Source organism: Diabrotica virgifera, chromosome 1 (genome assembly GCF_917563875.1).
Source record: "Diabrotica virgifera virgifera chromosome 1, PGI_DIABVI_V3a".
NCBI classification, from domain to species: domain Eukaryota; kingdom Metazoa; phylum Arthropoda; class Insecta; order Coleoptera; family Chrysomelidae; genus Diabrotica; species Diabrotica virgifera.
The window spans coordinates 183,234,741-183,253,678 of NC_065443.1; the positions used below are offsets into that span (position 1 = coordinate 183,234,741).

The 18,938-nt window shown below is 33.8% G+C and overlaps 1 protein-coding gene across 3 annotated transcripts in view; it reads left to right on the top strand.

Moving 5' to 3' along the window:
- The window catches only part of LOC114347035 (227 kDa spindle- and centromere-associated protein-like), a 1,075,867-nt gene that overhangs the window by 122,401 nt on the left and 934,528 nt on the right, over window positions 1–18,938 (top strand). For all 3 annotated transcript variants that reach the window (XM_050641832.1, XM_050641834.1, XM_050641833.1), the window contains one exon: window positions 17,215–17,303. In XM_050641832.1, coding sequence (XP_050497789.1) covers window positions 17,258–17,303 — 46 coding nt within the window. In that variant the 5' untranslated portion in view covers window positions 17,215–17,257. The remainder of the gene's footprint in view (window positions 1–17,214; window positions 17,304–18,938) is intronic.

Sequence of the window (18,938 nt, forward strand, 5' to 3'; positions counted from 1 at the left end):
CTTATTGTGCATAATCTATCTGATATTGGTTGGAATGCCATTACTCTTTCCTTCCATTTTCGCTGTATTATAAAACCTGTTCCTAACCTTCTGGTTTCTTCCCCGCTTTTAAAAAATACCACGTCTTCTATTTCTACTATTTCTGTCTCCAATTGTTTTGTCTCTTGTAAAGCTATTATTTCTACATTATATCTTTTAATTTTTCTAATTAATTCTTTGAGTTTTCCTGTTTCGAATGTGCCTCTTACATTCCATGTACCCAAGTTGACTTTAGTTTTCTTTTTGTTATTTTTACTTATTGCCTTGTCCATTGCCTGCGTCGTTTCCGTCTCATTTATCTCTATTGCAAACTGTCTCTTGTCATTTTTCGGCTTTTCTTTTTTATAGAATTCCTATAGAAAGGACTTCATAAAATAATTTTGTAGCGACATCAATATCATCAACTATACATACCTGCCAGTCTATGGAAGCAAGGAAGTTGTTGAGTGCTATGTAATCACCATTCCGAAAATCATAAAACAACTCATCATAAATCAACTTATTTCTATTTGTTTTTTTCACATCAGGGTTTAAGCAACATTCATAACCCACATGGTGGATGCTATGACCTACAAGGGGATCGCTTGCTTTTAAGATATTTAGATCCCTAATATTAGAAAAAACTAAATCTAAAAATACATTGCGATTATTGGGAATATTATTACATTGATACAATTTTTAAAAACCAAAGGCTTGAACAATATCCACAGCTGGATCACCTGCAGGATAACGCACCATCACACCAAACTCATCATTCTCTCATGATGCATTGGGAAGATTGTAATCACCAAAAACATAAAAATAATGTGAAGGAAATCTTTGTAGCACATCCTGTACTGTTTCACAATGAGAAGTATATAATAATCCAGGCATGTTGTGTGGAATATATACTCCTGAAATGATAAATTTTGATGCATTGTACTCACAAGAAATAAACAACTGGTCTACATTCTGATGTGATATGTTTATCCTTTGGGACCGAATAGATCTTCTGACATAAATCAGGACACCACCACCACCACTCAATTTTTGACTTGTTAAGTTTGACCTATCACAACGATATAAGTTAAAATTTACACATTCTAGTTCACTGTCCAAAAAATCGCTATTTAAGTTATTTTCAACTAAGATTATGATATCATACAGGCAACTATTCAAGACTCTCTATTTTTGTTCTCGGACCACTGAAATTTTGGTAGTATATTGTTAATGGGGTGCTGTTTAGTTTTCCCGGGTACAAAAGAAAAGTATATGAAAAAAGTTAAAATAAAAGGAAGCATAATAAGTGTACAATATTTCTTTAGACGTCTTCTTAGAAATATATAATCTTCAAATTTGTCAGTTTGTTTAAATATTATGTGTGTGTGTGTGTGTGTGTGTGTGTGTGTGTGTGTGTGTGTGTGTGTGTGTGTGTGTGTGTGTGTGTGTGTGTGTGTGTGTGTGTGTGTGTGTGTGTGTGTGTGTGTGTGTGTGTGTGTGTGTGTGTGTGTGTGTGTGTGTGTGTGTGTGTGTGTGTGTGTGTGTGTGTGTGTGTGTGTGTGTGTGTGTGTGTGTGTGTGTGTGTGTGTGTGTGTGTGTGTGTGTGTGTGTGTGTGTGTGTGTGTGTGTGTGTGTGTGTGTGTGTGTGTGTGTGTGTGTGTGTGTGTGTGTGTGTGTGTGTGTGTGTGTGTGTGTGTGTGTGTGTGTGTGTGTGTGTGTGTGTGTGTGTGTGTGTGTGTGTGTGTGTGTGTGTGTGTGTGTGTGTGTGTGTGTGTGTGTGTGTGTGTGTGTGTGTGTTTGTGTGTGTGTGTGTGTGTGTGTGTGTGTGTGTGTGTGTGTGTGTGTGTGTGTGTGTGTTTGGCTATCTACTTTGGCATCAGACAAAGTCTATTTGCCACAGACTATAACGTAAGAAAGACAAATGTCTACTTTCGTCCTAATCACAAAATGAACTAATATGTCATAGACTCTTTTATCAAATGAAGCGAGGAGTGCTGAAATATTTACTGGAAGAGGAAATTTTATATTATTTAATTCCGTCATTAGTTCCAATGTTTCAAGTGTATATTTAGTGCATTCGAAAAATATATGGTTTAAGTCGCCTATCGGCATATTATTGCAAGAACATAAAGGCGAATCTATTATATTTATTTTGTGTAAGTGTGCCGGGAAACGACCATGATGTAATTTCAACCTAGTAATGATTGAAGAATATCGTCTGGATACAGGGAAGGTGAGATGAGGAATGTTCTTTGGCAAATCTCTATGTATCCTATAATAGTGACTTTGCGATTTTTCACTAATACTTGTATATAATGATTCCCAATCGCTTCTGATTTTATTTCTGAAAATCGCTAAAATATCGTTTGCGTCTGTTTCATAGATAATATTTTCTAAATGGCACGCGTCCTTAGCTGCTGTATCGACATGCTCATTGCCAATAATACCAGCGTGTCCTTTCACCCAAATGAAACGAACTTTTCTGTCAAGCTTTCCCAGATATTGAATAATTTTCCTTATGTCATATATTATAATGTTCTTATAATGTTTTGTTGGGTGAGAAAGTAATGCCAATAGTACTGACTGAGAATCTGTCAAAATAGCAATTTTCTGAACCTGATTTTCTAAGCACCATTGCAGCGCTCTTTTAATTGCTAATGCCTCGGCTGTAAAGGTAGAAGTAAAGTCCGCCACACGATGCAGCTGTGTATGACCAGTGGATGGTACATAGAATGCAAAACCCGAGCTGTCCCTAGTCTTTGATCCGTCTGTGTATACTGCAACTTCATTATCCTGTGCTCCCAAAATGGATTTCAAGATCACATTATTTAAGGATGATAGATTTGAATACTCAGGGAATATGACCCTCGGTTTAACAATTAAGGTGTCATATTTGCATTCGTAAAGAGGGTATTTACTGTGGTTATGAATCCACTTTTCATAGGGGTAGATATCAATACAAGCATCAGCCAAAGGAGGGGAACGTTTTTTTGACCAGTAACGATTGGTGAGATTTTCAATATTAACCAAGTTAAGTTTATTAGACAAATACATATTACATGACCTATATTTAACCATATGTTTTGCAGCTAAATACTGTCTACGAAGATATAAAGGAGGTTCTTGTGCTTCAGCAAGAATTGCATGATTTGGTGATGACAACATCGCGCCCAAGCATAACTTAAGTGCTTTAGCTTGGATGCGATCCAAAATGTTTAAGTTACTGGTAGAAGCTGATCCGTATAGTGTACACCCATTATCCACAATCGATCTTATGTAAGCTCTATAGAACATGAGAGACGTATTAGGGTGAGCTCCCCAACTTTTTCTGCATATAACTTTGAGTAAATTTAGACCTTTCTCACATCTTTGCTTAATATAGCTAATATGATTGGTCCATAGCAATTTACTATCCAGGACAATGCCTAAATACTTATAACTAGTAACTGAAGGTATAGTATAATCATCGATAGTAATAAAATCTTGTGTCCGTAATCTGTGCCTAGTAAAGCACAGTTGGACCGATTTATCAGACGATATATTAAAACCAGAATAGGAAAGCCACCTCTTTAAACAACTCACAGCATGGTTCATTTTTTGCAAACAGAGATCATACGTCTTATGGGTGACATATAGACAAATATCGTCCGCGTACTGTATTATTTTAATATTGTCATCCAACAGATCATGCAAATCAGCTGTATATATATTAAAAAGTAAAGGACTTAGAATAGATCCTTGAGGCAGACCATTGTATATAACGCGTGGTCCATGTAATATGTTATTGTGGTCTCGAACATATATTTTTCTATCCTTGAACAGATACAAGATATTGGTTGATACTTTGGCATTAATACCCATTTGAATCATTTTCTTCAACAAAATATTCAAATCTACCACATCATATGCTCCTTTTAAATCAATAAATAAGCAGAGCAAGTATTCATTTTTTGAAAAACAAATTTGAATATCCGTCACTAAATTTGTTACAGCGTCTATAGTTCCATGACCCCTCCGAAATCCACATTGCGCACTCGGTAATAAAGCGTTACTTTCAACAAAATGTTCTAACCTAAGTTTGATCAATCGTTCAAACGTTTTTGTAAAGCATGACATTAAAGAAATTGGACGGTAAGATGAGGGTAAACTTAAGTCTTTTTGTGGTTTAGGAATGAGACATATGATAATATCTTTAATTTGATCTGAATAGTCTTGCTTCATCCACCAATCATTAAATATATTTAGTAAGTATAGCTTGGCTACCTGTGGAAGACTACATAAAATTTTGTAAGTGAAACCATCTAATCCGGGAGCCGTACTGCGAGAAGTTTTAAGTGCTAAATCAAGCTCAGAAATATTAAAAGATTTTGACATGTAATCAGACTTTTCATAATATAAAGGTTTTTTATCTTTATTTTCCGAAAGAAAATTAGAAACAGATGCCGGAGCTAAATTATCTAATATTTTACTTATTAAGTCTTCAGACAGAGGAAGCGTTTTTTTGGAAAAGGATTGCTAATAGATCTAACCACATCTCATATTTTTTTAATTGGTGTACTTTTATTCAGTTGATTTACGTATGACATGAAACTATTCTTGCGTTTTTGTGTAAAGAGTTGTTTAGTTTTAGCAGCTATATTTTGATAAGCTATGTAATTTTCAAAATTGGACAGTTTTTTGTATTTTTGTAAATATTCTTTGCGCTTCGATATCATATTTTTACATTCCTCATCCCACCAATAAGGCAGATTGGTACGTGGTGTAAATGGTTTTTTTTTTTCTGGCATGGAACCGGAAGCTGCCGATGCAATTGAATTAAAAAGGAATGCTATTTTTTCCGTATTGTTTTTAAAATTATTTAGTGAGGCTTTAGCAAAATTTGCTTCTATATTATTCTGAAAGAGTTGCCAATTTGCCCGTAAATCATTCCACTTAGTCGTAGGATTAATTAGAGTTGACGAATAATTTGTCTGAATTTCAATAGTAATTGGGAAATGACCTGAACCCAGAGTATCCAATGTTACTTCCCATGATATTTTATCAGCTAGATAAGGATATATGATTGTTAAGTCTACTGCAGATTTACGACCGTTAGGTGACATTCGGGTAGGCGTACCATCATTTAGAGTTACTAAATCAAAATTGTCCATGGCTTCTACTAAAATTTTCCCATTCTTATCATCTAGAATTGGATCCCATGAGCTGTGGTGAGCATTGAAATCACCACAGAAAATGGTAGAGACCGCAAATTGTTCAAACAGATTAGACCAATCCTCTGCTTACTTTTATGTCTGGCGGTTTATAAATTGATACAATATTTACTTCTAATTTAGGAATATGAACTGCGCATACTTCTATACGAGAATTAAAGTTGTAATTAATAGGTATTTTTGTAAAGTTAAATGGTTTAGGGATGTAAATGCCAACACCTCCATAACCATCATTCCTCAATTTTTGTATAGAGTTATAGGCTTTTAGACGGAAATCGTAACCCGGTTTTAGCCATATTTCTGATAAGACTAAGATATCACAGTACGTCGTATTTAAAAAATGTAATAAACTCGCTTAATTCGACAAAAGAGATCTACAATTCCATTGTAGGATTCGAACTATGTTTTTATTGATTTGTTCTGTCATTTTGGGTTATATTATAATTGCTATTTTCTAATATTACATCTTCACTATTGCTCACTTTATCAAATATTGAATTAATAAAACTAAGGGCCGGTTGTTCGAACGCTAATCAACAATGATCATTATCAAATATTTAATTACTGTCACCAACTGTCAATGTCATCTTTGATTGGGTTGCTGAAATCATAATTATTGATTACAATTACGAAATTACTTAATCAATTATGTTAATTTATTAACTAATCTCATAATTATAATCAATTATGTTTTCAGCAACCCAATAAAAGTTGACATTGACAGTTGGTGACAGTAATTAAATATTTGATAGTGATCATTGTTAGACGAAAGTAGATATTTGGCTAATTATTTTCTCTTTGAATGTCATAAATTCGTCACGGTAAGGGTTTGGTAGAATTGAAGTGTGAGGACGATCTATTCTTTGCTTTGGCACCGGCAAAATGGTAGGAGTCAAAGTTGGAGAAACTGGAGGAGAACTGTATTTTCGACGTTTCTTACTCTGTGTAAAATCTTGTGCATATGAACTGGTTCGATTAGTTTTAGAATTAGATAATAAATAACTGGATTCATTGTTTGTAGAAGTGGGAAGTTCAGGGAAATTTTCTAAGTTATTAAATATGGCGAATCTATTGTTGGTAGCTATTTTAGCGTACGAAGGATTAAGATAAATAAATTCAGCTTCTTTGAAAGATATATTTTCGAAGGCCATTATTTTTTTAATCTCAAACTGCTTTTTATACACAGGACACTCTCTAGAAATAGAAGGATGCCCACTGTTTTGACAGTGAACACAGAATACCTCATCTGTATCACAACTTAAATCTTTTGAATAATCTTTAGAGCATTGATTACAACGCGGTTTACCCCTGCACTGCGACTGAACGTGGCCAAAGCGCAAGCACTGTAGACACTGTACTACTGGGTGTATATACGGCTCGACAGGAAAATTTACCATGTTAATTTTGACACAATCAGGAATTTTATTACCTGCAAAAGTTAAAACAACAAGCTGTCTCTTTACATATTCGATTTATTTGTATTATTATCCACTACTTTCCGTGTTAAACGTTTAACCTATGTGACTGGACTATTAGATTCTATCGCCTTTAAAATAAAATCTTCCGTAAAAAAGCTATCAACCTCTCTAATTATGCCTTTTTTATGGTTGAAAAATTTAGGAGTATATGCAATTAGTTCATTAGAAGTAATAATTTTATGATTAATTAGCGAATTTGCAATATTAAAAGTTTTAAAAATAACTTTGACACGTTTTAAACCAACCGGTTTTATATCAAGAATGTCCCTTTTAAATTCATCTACCTGCTGAAGATAAAAACCTATTCTATCCGGAAAAAGCTTGCCTATGTTTTTATTTGTACTCTCCAAAAAGACACAATAAGGCCCTACATCTCTAGCAGAAAATGTATTACTTAAATCATACGTCCTTTCAACTGTTGTTTCCATATCCGTTGTTTGTTTAGATTCCAAAGCGGGCGGTCCTTCTGGACCGCCCGAATCGTTGCTCATATTAAATAATAATAGGTTACCTTACCTTATTTGTGAATTTCTACAAAATAAACAAAGAAACTACTAAATTATAAAATAATTAGCCTAATCGCTTGATCGCACCAAAACACTACCTTCTCGAAACAATGTTGATACGAGACTTTTTGTCGGCGTATAGTAGTAATCTTTTTAGTAATACATAACGAAAAATATTAAGTTATCAGTTTCAATTCACTACAAGCAACATTTCAGAAACCTGCTTCAAAAGCTATGCCAAAAGCATGTGTTCTGCGTTTTCATAACAAAGCTAAACATTCTTAATAGCGCGAAAATTTTTCATGGATGCACACAGATAGGCAATGTTTTGAACTTAGTTATTCAAGGCAGAGTGTTAAGCGAATAATTACAACATGATTCCCACAGCCTTAGCTCATTCCCCATTACATATCTTCCACGATTTTTGAAAAAAGTCACACTCGTTTGTCATGTAAAATTTGAAGTTTTGGGCATGTAATTGGAATTCGAAATTTGGTAATCGAAATTACAATAATGCATGCTTAATCTTAATTACTAATCATTATTGTCGTGCCGAAAATCTGTTTCATGGCCATTGCTATGCCATGGCCATCTCTTATGCACTGAGGCTGAAAAACATTTGAGTCGATTGCGTTCACGGGAAAACTTTTAGAGAACTATTCGGTAGCAAATATTTCATGGGGATTTTTTGTGGAGATATTTTGTCGAAAAAAATTTTTGGGGATTATTTTTGTCCGGGATTTTTTGCCCGGGGATTATTTGTCCGGGGATTATTTGTCCAGGGATTTTATGTCTGAGTATTTTTTGTCCAGGAATAATTTGTGGGGCTTTTTTGTCAGGAATTATTTGTCCGAACCCTGCCCAAGCCAACCCCCCCAAGAGGAAAATTCTGGGTGCGCCACTGATTAGAGCGGCAGATATGTGAAACAATTGTGCATTTCATAAAAGAAGCATATAATTTGGACCACATATACCTACTAAACATATTATATAAAGGTTCAAAATTAGATACGAGGGCATCTCAGATTTTGGCTTTTACAAAAATGGCGGCTATATATCATATTTGTCTAATAAAATACATAAAACTTCTAATGGCAAAACTTACCATGGCTGCTTGTGAACATATTTTTCTGTAAAACTACACATTTTAAAGCAAGTCTTTGGGTAAATATTTGTATGGGATATTATAAATTATTATGGCTGATGGTAGTAGTCCAGGAACCGAACCTCGCAATTTTTACAGAATGGGTCGATTTGTTTGAAAATTTGAGAATAAATTAGTCCAACGATCAAAATCTATATGATGCCGAAAGGAGCTTTTACCATGGGGGTGGAAATTGTTTATTATATTTTCACCGCAAAAGTTGATAAAAACATTCATTCTAAGCAAAAAATATTCTATAGTCTGTTCGCTAAACTCAGACACAACTGGCTAGTGATTTTAGTTGGTAATTTTTTTGTTTTTTGTCAATTTTGCCAAATTTGTCAAAATTACTAACTATTTAGTAATTATTAACTATTTAGTAATTATTTTTTTGCCAATTTTACGAAATTGGCAAAATTACTTACTAAAATATCTAGCCAGTTGTGTCTGAGTTTAGCAAACCGATTATACATTTTTTTGATAAAATTAATAATTATCGATTTATTCGCTATCCAAAGTGTTAGTTTTATATCGAAAAATGAATGTTTTTCAATATACATACTCATTTACGATTTACTCAATTTTTGCCGTAGACAAAATTTTTTCAAACCAAGTTCTTGGGAATTTAATAACGCACAATTTCATATTTAAACATTTTTTCGTATCTCTGATGATAATCTTTCTATTCTGAAGAAAATTGCATTTTTTACCAAACTATAAAAATTCGTTATTTGTTTTGACTCCAGTTTTTTTTAAATCTAATCATTCTAAACCAGTCAAACTTCTAGAATCTATTAATAATACATAAATAAAGAAGAATGAATAAGACCAATTACTAAAAATCCGCTAACTTACATTATTACGCTTCCAGTTGGATTTCTGCTTTTTTTTTAAACAAATCTATTGATTTTTAACCGTAAATTTTTAATTTTTTATCTTAGAAAGTTTGGTAAAAAAGAATTTTATAGGTTTTTACAAGATCTATAAGCCTATTAAGAGGATGGATACGTATTTTCGGCTGCAATGCTATTTAAATGGGGATTCATTTTTTTCGAATCCTGAGAAAACTAATACTTAAGTATTTTTGAAAAATTTAAACGCAGAATGAAAGATTACGTTATTAGCGAGGGCCGAAAGATCCTGAGAACTTCTATATTGTTTGTTTTAATAAGTTACAGGGGTGAAAAACTAACAGAAAATTTAATACGATTTTTAATTTCAAATATCTCATTCAAAATAAACTTTTTATTTATTCTAAGGGACTTTCGGCCCTCGGTAATAATTTAGTCTTTCATTCTGCGTTTATATTTTCCAAATCTATCTTTGTCATATAATACTAGAATAGAATATTGTCAGTCAGACATTGACAATCAGTGACAATTTTAAATATTTGACATAAATCGGGAATATTTTGAGTTGTTGATTAAATAATATTGATATATAGTGTATTTGAAAAATAATTGATTTAAGACGTGAACTTTATAAAAAGTTATTTATTGTGTATTATTTATGGAAGATCCAAGCAGAGAATACATCAAGATATATTCTGTGATCCAAGTATTTTATCAGTTAACAGTTATCAGTAACATATCATACGTTCTAGTAATGTTTACATATCCATACCGGTGTGAATTTTACTACACGTAATTTGCCATGTAAAGACAAAAAAAGTAAGGATAGCCGTAAGATATTTGCGAATTATGTACCCATGGCCTAAATCTTTTTAAAATCCTCAGTCGCAAAAAGAGGTGACTTTGATAGGGTTGGTAAAGGTGGTTTTTGCGTGTTATTAATTACAAGTTTTATTGTCAATAGCTCACTCAACTTTTGCCGCCGAAAAAAATTTTGCAAACCAGGTTGTTGGGAATTAAATAAGTTACAATTTCACATTGAAACATTTTTTCGTATCTCTGATGTTAATCTTTCTATTCTGAAGAAAATGCCATTTTTTCCAAACTACAAAAATTCATTATTTGCTTTTAACTCCATGTTTTTGAAAACTAATCATAATAATTTTTAAATGTATTAATTATTATTTAATAAAAATATAGTGGCATCAAAAATTTCAATTTGTATTAACAATGAATACAATTTATATTTAATCAATTCAACATTGTCTAATTATAACTCTTATTCTTATCATAATTTATCATTTCCTGTTCGTAAAATGAAAGAATTTTAAAAATTTAGGATGCACGTAGATAACGCGTATACAGTGAGGACGTTTGAGTTGGAATAAATTCATTTTTTCCAGAATGGGCGATTCTGGAGATAAATGCCGAAACAGGTCGATTTTTGTTTTAAAATTATAATGTTCTGGCATATATGTCATATAGTAGTGACGTCATCCATCTGAGCGTGATGATGTAATCGATGATTTTTTTAAATGAGAATAGGGGTCGTGTGGTAGGTCATTTGAAAGGATATTTTGACCTTGTTTATCTACCTAACCCTAACCTATCACTGGAATGTGCTTTACAATTGGTTTAACTTTTTCTCATGTAAAGATCTCATTTAAAAAAAAATTATTAGTTATTTTATTTATCATGGAATCAGATTCCAGTTATAAATCCCAATTGGTTTACTGAGAAGAAACTCCAAGTATGTATTCGCTGATGCCGAATGGGGTTTATAACAAACAACTAAGTGTATTTTTTCAACAAAAAAAGAATAAACAAATCCGTTGTTTTTAAGTGTATTTTCTTGTGGCGTATAAAGTACGCCACGCGTGTAGTTATGTTATAATTTGATACGCAGGTAGTTAAAAGTTAATGAATAGATATTTGAATAACCTTTCACATGAGCTATCACACGGCCCCTATTCTCATTTAAAAAAATCATCGATTACGTCATCATGCCAGATGGATGACGTCACTAGTATGATATTTATGCTAAAACGTTATAATTTAAAAATAAAAATCTACCTGTTTCGGGATTTATCTCCAGAATCGCTAATTCTCGAGAAAATAAATTTATTCTAACTCAAACGTCCTCACTGTATACGTATAGCACCTCTTTTTTGGATGACGAAATAGCATTGAATTCGCGACCATCATCGCTTCGCCGAAATAAATTCTGTTCGTATATACATTATCGTACATACGTTTGTGTATATTATGTGTATGTATAATTAAAGAGTATTTATTTGTTCCATTGCCATAATAATTATTTGATTAAAATGAGCTGATTTACTATTAGGTCTGGATCCCGCGTATGAAAAAAAAGTTGATTAATAGCAAGCTGAAAATTTGTTAATAGCTTAAGGGTGTCTAGTCGGATAAACTTTGATATATGGGAACACTGGAACAGGGGCAGTTTTAATTGTGGAACAGGTTAAAAATTTGGAACGGTCACACCACGAAAACGGCACATTTATTTTGTCCGACAGAACAGACTTAAACTCTCCGAATAGAGATATAACTGTCATGCAAAAATTAGACTGCTATTTATCACCTGTCATAATTCCTGTCATTTGACATATTCTACATGTTCCACTCATTAAAACGCCCATTTGGTGATAAATAGCAGTCTGATTTTTGCATGAGAGTTTAATCTCTGTTCGAAGAGTTTAATTCTGTTCTGTCGGACAAAATTAATGTGGCGTTCTCGTGGTGTGACCGTTCCAAATTTTTAACCTGTTCCACAATTAAAACTGCCCCTGTTCCAGTGTTCCCATATATGAAAGTTTATCCAACTAGACACCCTTAAGCTATTAACAAATTTTCAGCTTGCTAATAATCAACTTTTTTTTCATACGCGGGATCCAGACCTATATATAACGTTTTTGAAGTGAAAACTTCTTTAGCGACGTTGTTTTTTTGGATGGAGAAAAAGCATTGAATTCGCGACCGACATCGCTACGGCGAGATATTAGTAATTTATATACTATACTATAGGTTGAATTGCGTATTTCGATTGAATTTATAAAGGTTGGAGTGAAATAGAGTATGTACCACCAAAAAAATACTAAGAAAACCCTCGAGCATCAAGTCGCCGAACTGGGCGTAGTCCGGAGCGGGACTTGAGGCCCGAGATTGCGGATAAGTCACAAGAAAAAAGCAGGAAAAAAGAACGTCACGGTAGTTTGCATTGATCGGCTAGGACACCATGTTCTTGTACCCAGAACACCCACATGAAGAGCATTTGGCTGATAAGAGTCCCCGATTGTGCATCAGAGTGTAATAGGGAGGAAGGGCTGATCCAGGTCTAGAGTCTACAGCAGCGGTTCCCAACCTTTTTTAGCTTGAGGCACACTAACTTAAAAACTCGTTCAGCCACGGCACACTTTGGGTAAATAACCTCGATAATGAGTATAATCATAATGTATTGTTATGTGAATTTCGCGGCACACCTACAGGGACTTTAAGGCACACCAGTGTGCCGCGGCATACTGGTTGGGAACCTCTGGTCTAGAGCATTGGAAGGAACATAATTGAATGGCCGTTTTCCAAAAGCCGATATGTCCACTCTCGATATGTTTCAGAAGAGCAAATTCAAATGTCCACGATGTCCATAAAATCCCAGTTTTAGAAATATATTTGGTTTTGAGTTTAATATTTATACAGCTATTTATGTGAGTTGACATATAAGAAAAAACTGTAATTTTATGGTCGTCGTGGAAATTTTAATTTGCTCTCCTGAAAAGTATTAAAAATTGACATATGTGCTTTTGGAAAACAACCACTGAATTGTAATCCGAACGTCATATTAAAGGATGTACAAGTCACACAGACTGGGTTAAATTAAATTGCTTTCTTTAAAGTCAGTGGGTTTTGATGTTACTATGTGCAATCAGTGATTACACATAGGTGCTTGGTCAAATTTTTAGTTTGTTTATTTAACGTTAGTTGTTGTGGGTGGTGTGATATAGGGCTTTTCATTCACAGTCATTTGTTTCGAGCTTCTGTCATGTGTCACATAATATTAATATATCTACGTCATATGTTATTGGTATATACCTTGACACAAACCAAAGACGTATGACGTAGATATATTAATATTACCTGACACATGACAGAAGCTCGAAACAAATGACAATCGATGAAAAGCCCTATTCATATTCCATGATGACAACCCCGTCAACTTTTAATTCACAGAAACTAGTCAGTAAAAGTCCTATTTCTCAACTAAAAAAAACTATTATATTGAATGTATATGATGCGTTAGTTCACAAAACTTCAAACATTACTCTTCAGGAAATCGGGTTGTTGTTCAGTACCGGAGTTGGAGAAGCAACAATTTATCGGTTTCTAAAAGAAAGGAAAGCTGGAGAAAGAGTCTAGCCAAAAAAAATCCCATCGGAAAAAAATATGGAACCTGATGACTTCGTTAAGGGCACAGGCGCAAAATGTCATCTGTCAAAATGTTCAATGTGTTTTAAATGTATTCATTTTTTTTTAATCCTGAGAAAACTAATAAGTATTTTTGACAAATTGAAACTCATAATGAATGATTGCAATATTGCCGAGGGCCGAAAGTCGCTTAGAATAACTAGTAAAAAGTTTCTTTTGAATGAGATATTTGAAATTAAAAGTCACACCAAATTTTCTTTTTTTAAACCCTCTAACTCTAACTTATTACTTCTACCCTCTAACAAAAGAGCAATACTTCTTGACAAAGATTATATTGGTAGTTGGAAAAAGAAATATCTAAGAACGATTATTAAAAGGTTCCGAACAAAAGGACAAAAAATTTATTATTTAGATGAAACCTGGCTAAACGAAGAACGCACTTTTTCAAATTGTTGGGTTGATTAGAAGATTATTCCTCTGGTTTGAACTGTCCTATTGGAATAGCTGTAAAGTAATAATTATTACTCACATTGGATCTGAAAATGGCTGTTTATTAGAATTTAGGTACTTTAAAAACACCAAGGATTACCATGAGTAAATAACTGCAGACATAATTGACGAATATTTCTTTCAGATGGTTGGTAACATATATTAAAATTCTGTCATAGTAATGGATAATGCCAGTTACCATTCTTATTTAATTGAAAAACTACCTACTTTGGTGTGGAAAAACCATAAAATACTACTTAATCGGTTAAAAGAAAAATATTTCACATTTGATAATACGATGGTTGAAAAAGAACTAACTCATGAGTATCGTTCAACAATTGTATAAAATGTACATATTATCTATACTTAATACTTTTATACTATAATAAATGATTATAATAAAATTTCATTCTTCAAACATTTATATCCAATTCCCCGTCACTGAATTGACAAAAATCCTTTATTTTCAGTATAAAATATACCCTCGCACAATTTATTATTGTATTAGCCTGTAGTATTATCTACCTACAAACAACGAATACCCAAACCAAGGCCATATATAGGGAGGATGCAAGTAAATGTGCGAGTGAAGACACATTTTGTAATGAAAACTGCTTATGAGCCGCTTATGAATGAGCTAATCTCTTGAATGACCCTATAGTGATGTGGAAACAGGCACACACAGGCTTGAATGTATATATTTTCGGTGACAAATATTTTCAAATCGCCTTGTTTAACACTGACAACGCTGCCGAAGAAATTGAAACCTTTTTGGCGGAGGCACAATTTTTATTCAGCCATCACGTACAGAATTCTTGATCGAAATCCCTGTAAGATATTCATATATCTGGTCACTAGGTGGCTTTGGCCTGCCATCTATTAGGCGAATATAGCGACAGGCTTTTTTTTTCTCGTAAGGCTGGATATCTACTCCAATACTTCAATCAACGATAATAGCTAGGAGCTTCCTGTGGTAACGCAATAATCCTTTTCAGCATGTTCTATTATTTTACTAAAATAAGCAATAACTTTTTCTTCGCCTTCCGGTTGTTGTGATACTACGGCGCCAATACCATGCTGAGATGAGCCACAATCCAACAAAAATTTGCCATCTTGTGGATATGCTAGTAGGTCTGTTCCAACAAACAGTCAAACTAGTCAGAAGCCGTCAGCAAACAGTTGGTCAGTGAGAGAATATAATATAGTCATCAGTCCTATCCCCTCTACTCGCGCTGGTCGACTATTCGCTGATAGTTTCTGACTGATTTGGCCGCTTGTTGGAACAAACACCTGATAGGTTTGGTGCTGTTGTAAGTCATTGATTGAATCTACTAAGGCATTTTGACAATCCGGTGTTCGTCAGATTAAATGTTGTTTTCGGTTAATCGATAAAGAGGCTTAGCAATGCTGCCAAATTCTTTAATACATTTTCGGTAATATGAACAGAGTTCAAGAAAACGTATAATTTCCTTTTTATTTTCTGGTTTAGACCAATCTTTAATAACTCAACTCTTCTCTGGGTCAGATTTAATTCCTTCTATTAAAACGACATGTCCTAGGTAAATCTTCGAAATAGTGAACTCTTTGTAATAGTGAACATTTCTTAATTTAACTTTAAATTGACATTTCTCAATCTGTCAAATACCTCGCTTAAGTTTTTAAGATGTTATGTGTTGGATGTTTATATCCAAAACCAAAGGTTTTGGATCTAATAATTATATCATCAAGATATACTAGACATGTTTTCCCAGTTGTTCTGAATCTATTTTCTTGTGGAATTTTTGTAATTAACTATTTTTAATGGAAAATTAACCACAATTTTACTAATTTAAATATGCTAAATGAAACCAATTGTGTCGCAAATTCCTCGGTAGAATGCAGTAGGATGACCTATACTAAAAGAGGAAGTCAATAGAAAGAATTACGATTACGAAAGATTACGAAAGCCACGATTACCAGTCAATAACATACCGAGATAGTACATATTTTATATTTTTTGGTATTATTTATATACCTATCTGTGTATTATTAATATTATTTATAATAAATTTTAGAATAACATATAACATATGTACATATTAAGGTCAGAATTTGGTATTAATTTTGACAGTAAACTAAAGTAAGACCTAATACTTATGATGTCGGGATAGTATCACGAGGTTTTTTTCTGGTTTTTCCTCGTGATTTACTATGGAATCTCTAACGCGAGAATTTTACTGTCACCGTTGCATGTGGTTGTCTTTTTAAAGACAGATAACATGCCATGATTTTTTTGTGACGGATATTCTTGAGTTGGGGTTGATTTCATGTAATCGAATGAACTATCTTTCAGTAAAGTCGTCCCAGGAACGCAACTCATAAATATTGGCAATATCATTTTAAAGTCTTCTACCTTAAAATGCATAATATATGTCTGAATTGCCGATATAAATGAGTCAGATTAAATAAATTATTAGAAGAATTTTTACTAAGCAACATTTTTGTTTAATTCATTAATATTTTTTGTATTTTGACAACGGCATCCGATTTGGACGTCGAAACGTTAATAAAATCATTGTTTAATAAAATTTAGAACCTGAACCTTTAACTCGATCGAAAACCATTTAGCACCTCATAAAGTATATTTATAGTATAACATTGTATATTTATTCGTGGCAATGGAGAACTGTGTTTTTGTGTAACCAGGTTTAATCTAGTGTAGTTTACATAAAAGCGAGTTGTCTCAATATCTCAATTGAAAATACTCATGTTGATAGATATGGTAACGCATTTACGAGTAGTTCTCAATATAGCGGTCTAAAAAGTTTAAAAATTTTAATTTTGGCTCGTTTTTTATTTACAAATAGATATTCCGCAATTTTTTGGAAATAGCTTAAAATGTATAAAATCATATTTTTTTATTTAAATTTCCCAAAAGCGCGTGGATAATAACCCGACTGGAACCCAAATATCGTTGATACCGCAAATCGTTTGAATTTTGAGAACGATTTCTTAGGTGGAAATTTATACGTTAAACAACCCATTTTCAATCAAAATTGTGGTTTATTCCGAAAGTATTTGATTTATATTTTGTTTTAGATTTGAGTTAAACGAATCGAAATATGTTAAACTTTGATCAACAATGCAGTCTAACAACAGATACAGATCTTTTAAACAGCTAGGCCAAGGTAATAAACATTTTATCGGTTCTTAAACAGTGAAACCTGAGTAACTTGGATAACGCTGAATTTTGAGAATGGTAGAAATTTTGTTAATTATGGGTATAAAACCTGCTAATTTTAATTTAAAAAAACTAGGAAATGTATGATATTTTCTGTACCAAAAAAAACAATAGTTCACGACAGTGCAATTCCATTTTACACTGGTTTCACGGTATAGTAAACGTAGTATGTCAAATATCTAGATTATTGTAGGAAAAATTTCCGCTTACGTTTTAACTCTACTACTATTTGAATATTTGTAATCTTTCTTTATATGGTTTTCTTTTATTTTTATATCTGGATTTTATTTTAAACATTTATGTTGAAATTTTGTCATTTAGTAATTAAATATTTATATTTGTATAATTTTTTATATTTCAATTGGATTAATTCTATGGAGGGCGGTACAATGGTCACAAGTCACAAAATGACTGTATTGCTTATAAGATACAGAACACTTCGAATTTTTTTTTCTACCGATTGGTATAAAAGACATAAGTCAATGTACTTGCATATTACGCCGGAAAAGCACGGAGGGGTGGACAAGCCACCTTTATCCCTGGGGTTTACCCCCCAGAACACCTTGAGGCTGAGGTGCCCTCCGATCGCTCGACTTGCATCCTCACCCATTTGTAATGCCTTCTTCTGTAAGGTCAGTCAGCTCCACCCGGTCGCTTCGTCCTCGGACGACGACCTCGACAAGCGTTGCCACCACCACCACCACCACTACAGCCACCACTACTGCCAACCAGTTCTCTTCCTTACATCAGGAAGGCACTGTACCCCCATCCAGAGGTTACAACCGGCTCACGGCGGAGCTGGACCTCGAGACGCTTAGCGCGGAGATGGAAATCGTCCGCAACAAGTATCGCGAGGCCTACCTTCGCATCGAGCAGGACGACGCCTCCAACCCCCTTCTGCAGCGATATGCTAACGATTTTCCGCCTCTAAGAACACCAGCACAGGCTGGTCCTCAGCGTCAGAGCGCTCGGAATATTCACGGTGCCATACCAAAAGTCCCAACTCAACCGTCAAAACAAGCACCCAAACAATCGAAACAACAATCATCTCAACAGCAACCCCATTCTCAACCACAAGCAACCATCAGCACTGCAAACAATCCTGAACCGAACGATTTCGTCTTCCAAAGAAGACAAATAAGACAAATGTCTTACGCCAATGCCGCAGCCAATCCACGCCCCAAAACCCAAGCCAGAAATCAAAACGTCATCAACGCCATAAACGATCCCACACTGTCCGAGTATCTCATCAAAGATCTCCCAAAAGATCTTTGTAACAAACGTACCTTCTTTCGGCAAATAAATGCCACCACTCTTTTGTCCAACTGTAACAAAACTAAGAAAACTTCTGTTGGAGTGAAAGTAAAAAGAAAGATATACTCCAACAGAAGTAAGGAAAAAAAAAGAAGAAAAGAAAAGACTAAGGTAACTAGTTGGGGCCTCTTATGAAAATAAAAATGAAGGGGCTTCAGCGGTTGAGCCGAAGTAGGAAAAATAAAAAATACTACTTTGCAGTAGTACTGAAGAAAGGGGAATTAGAAGGGATAATAAGTAGACGTGGGAAGAGACAGAGGCAAACTGA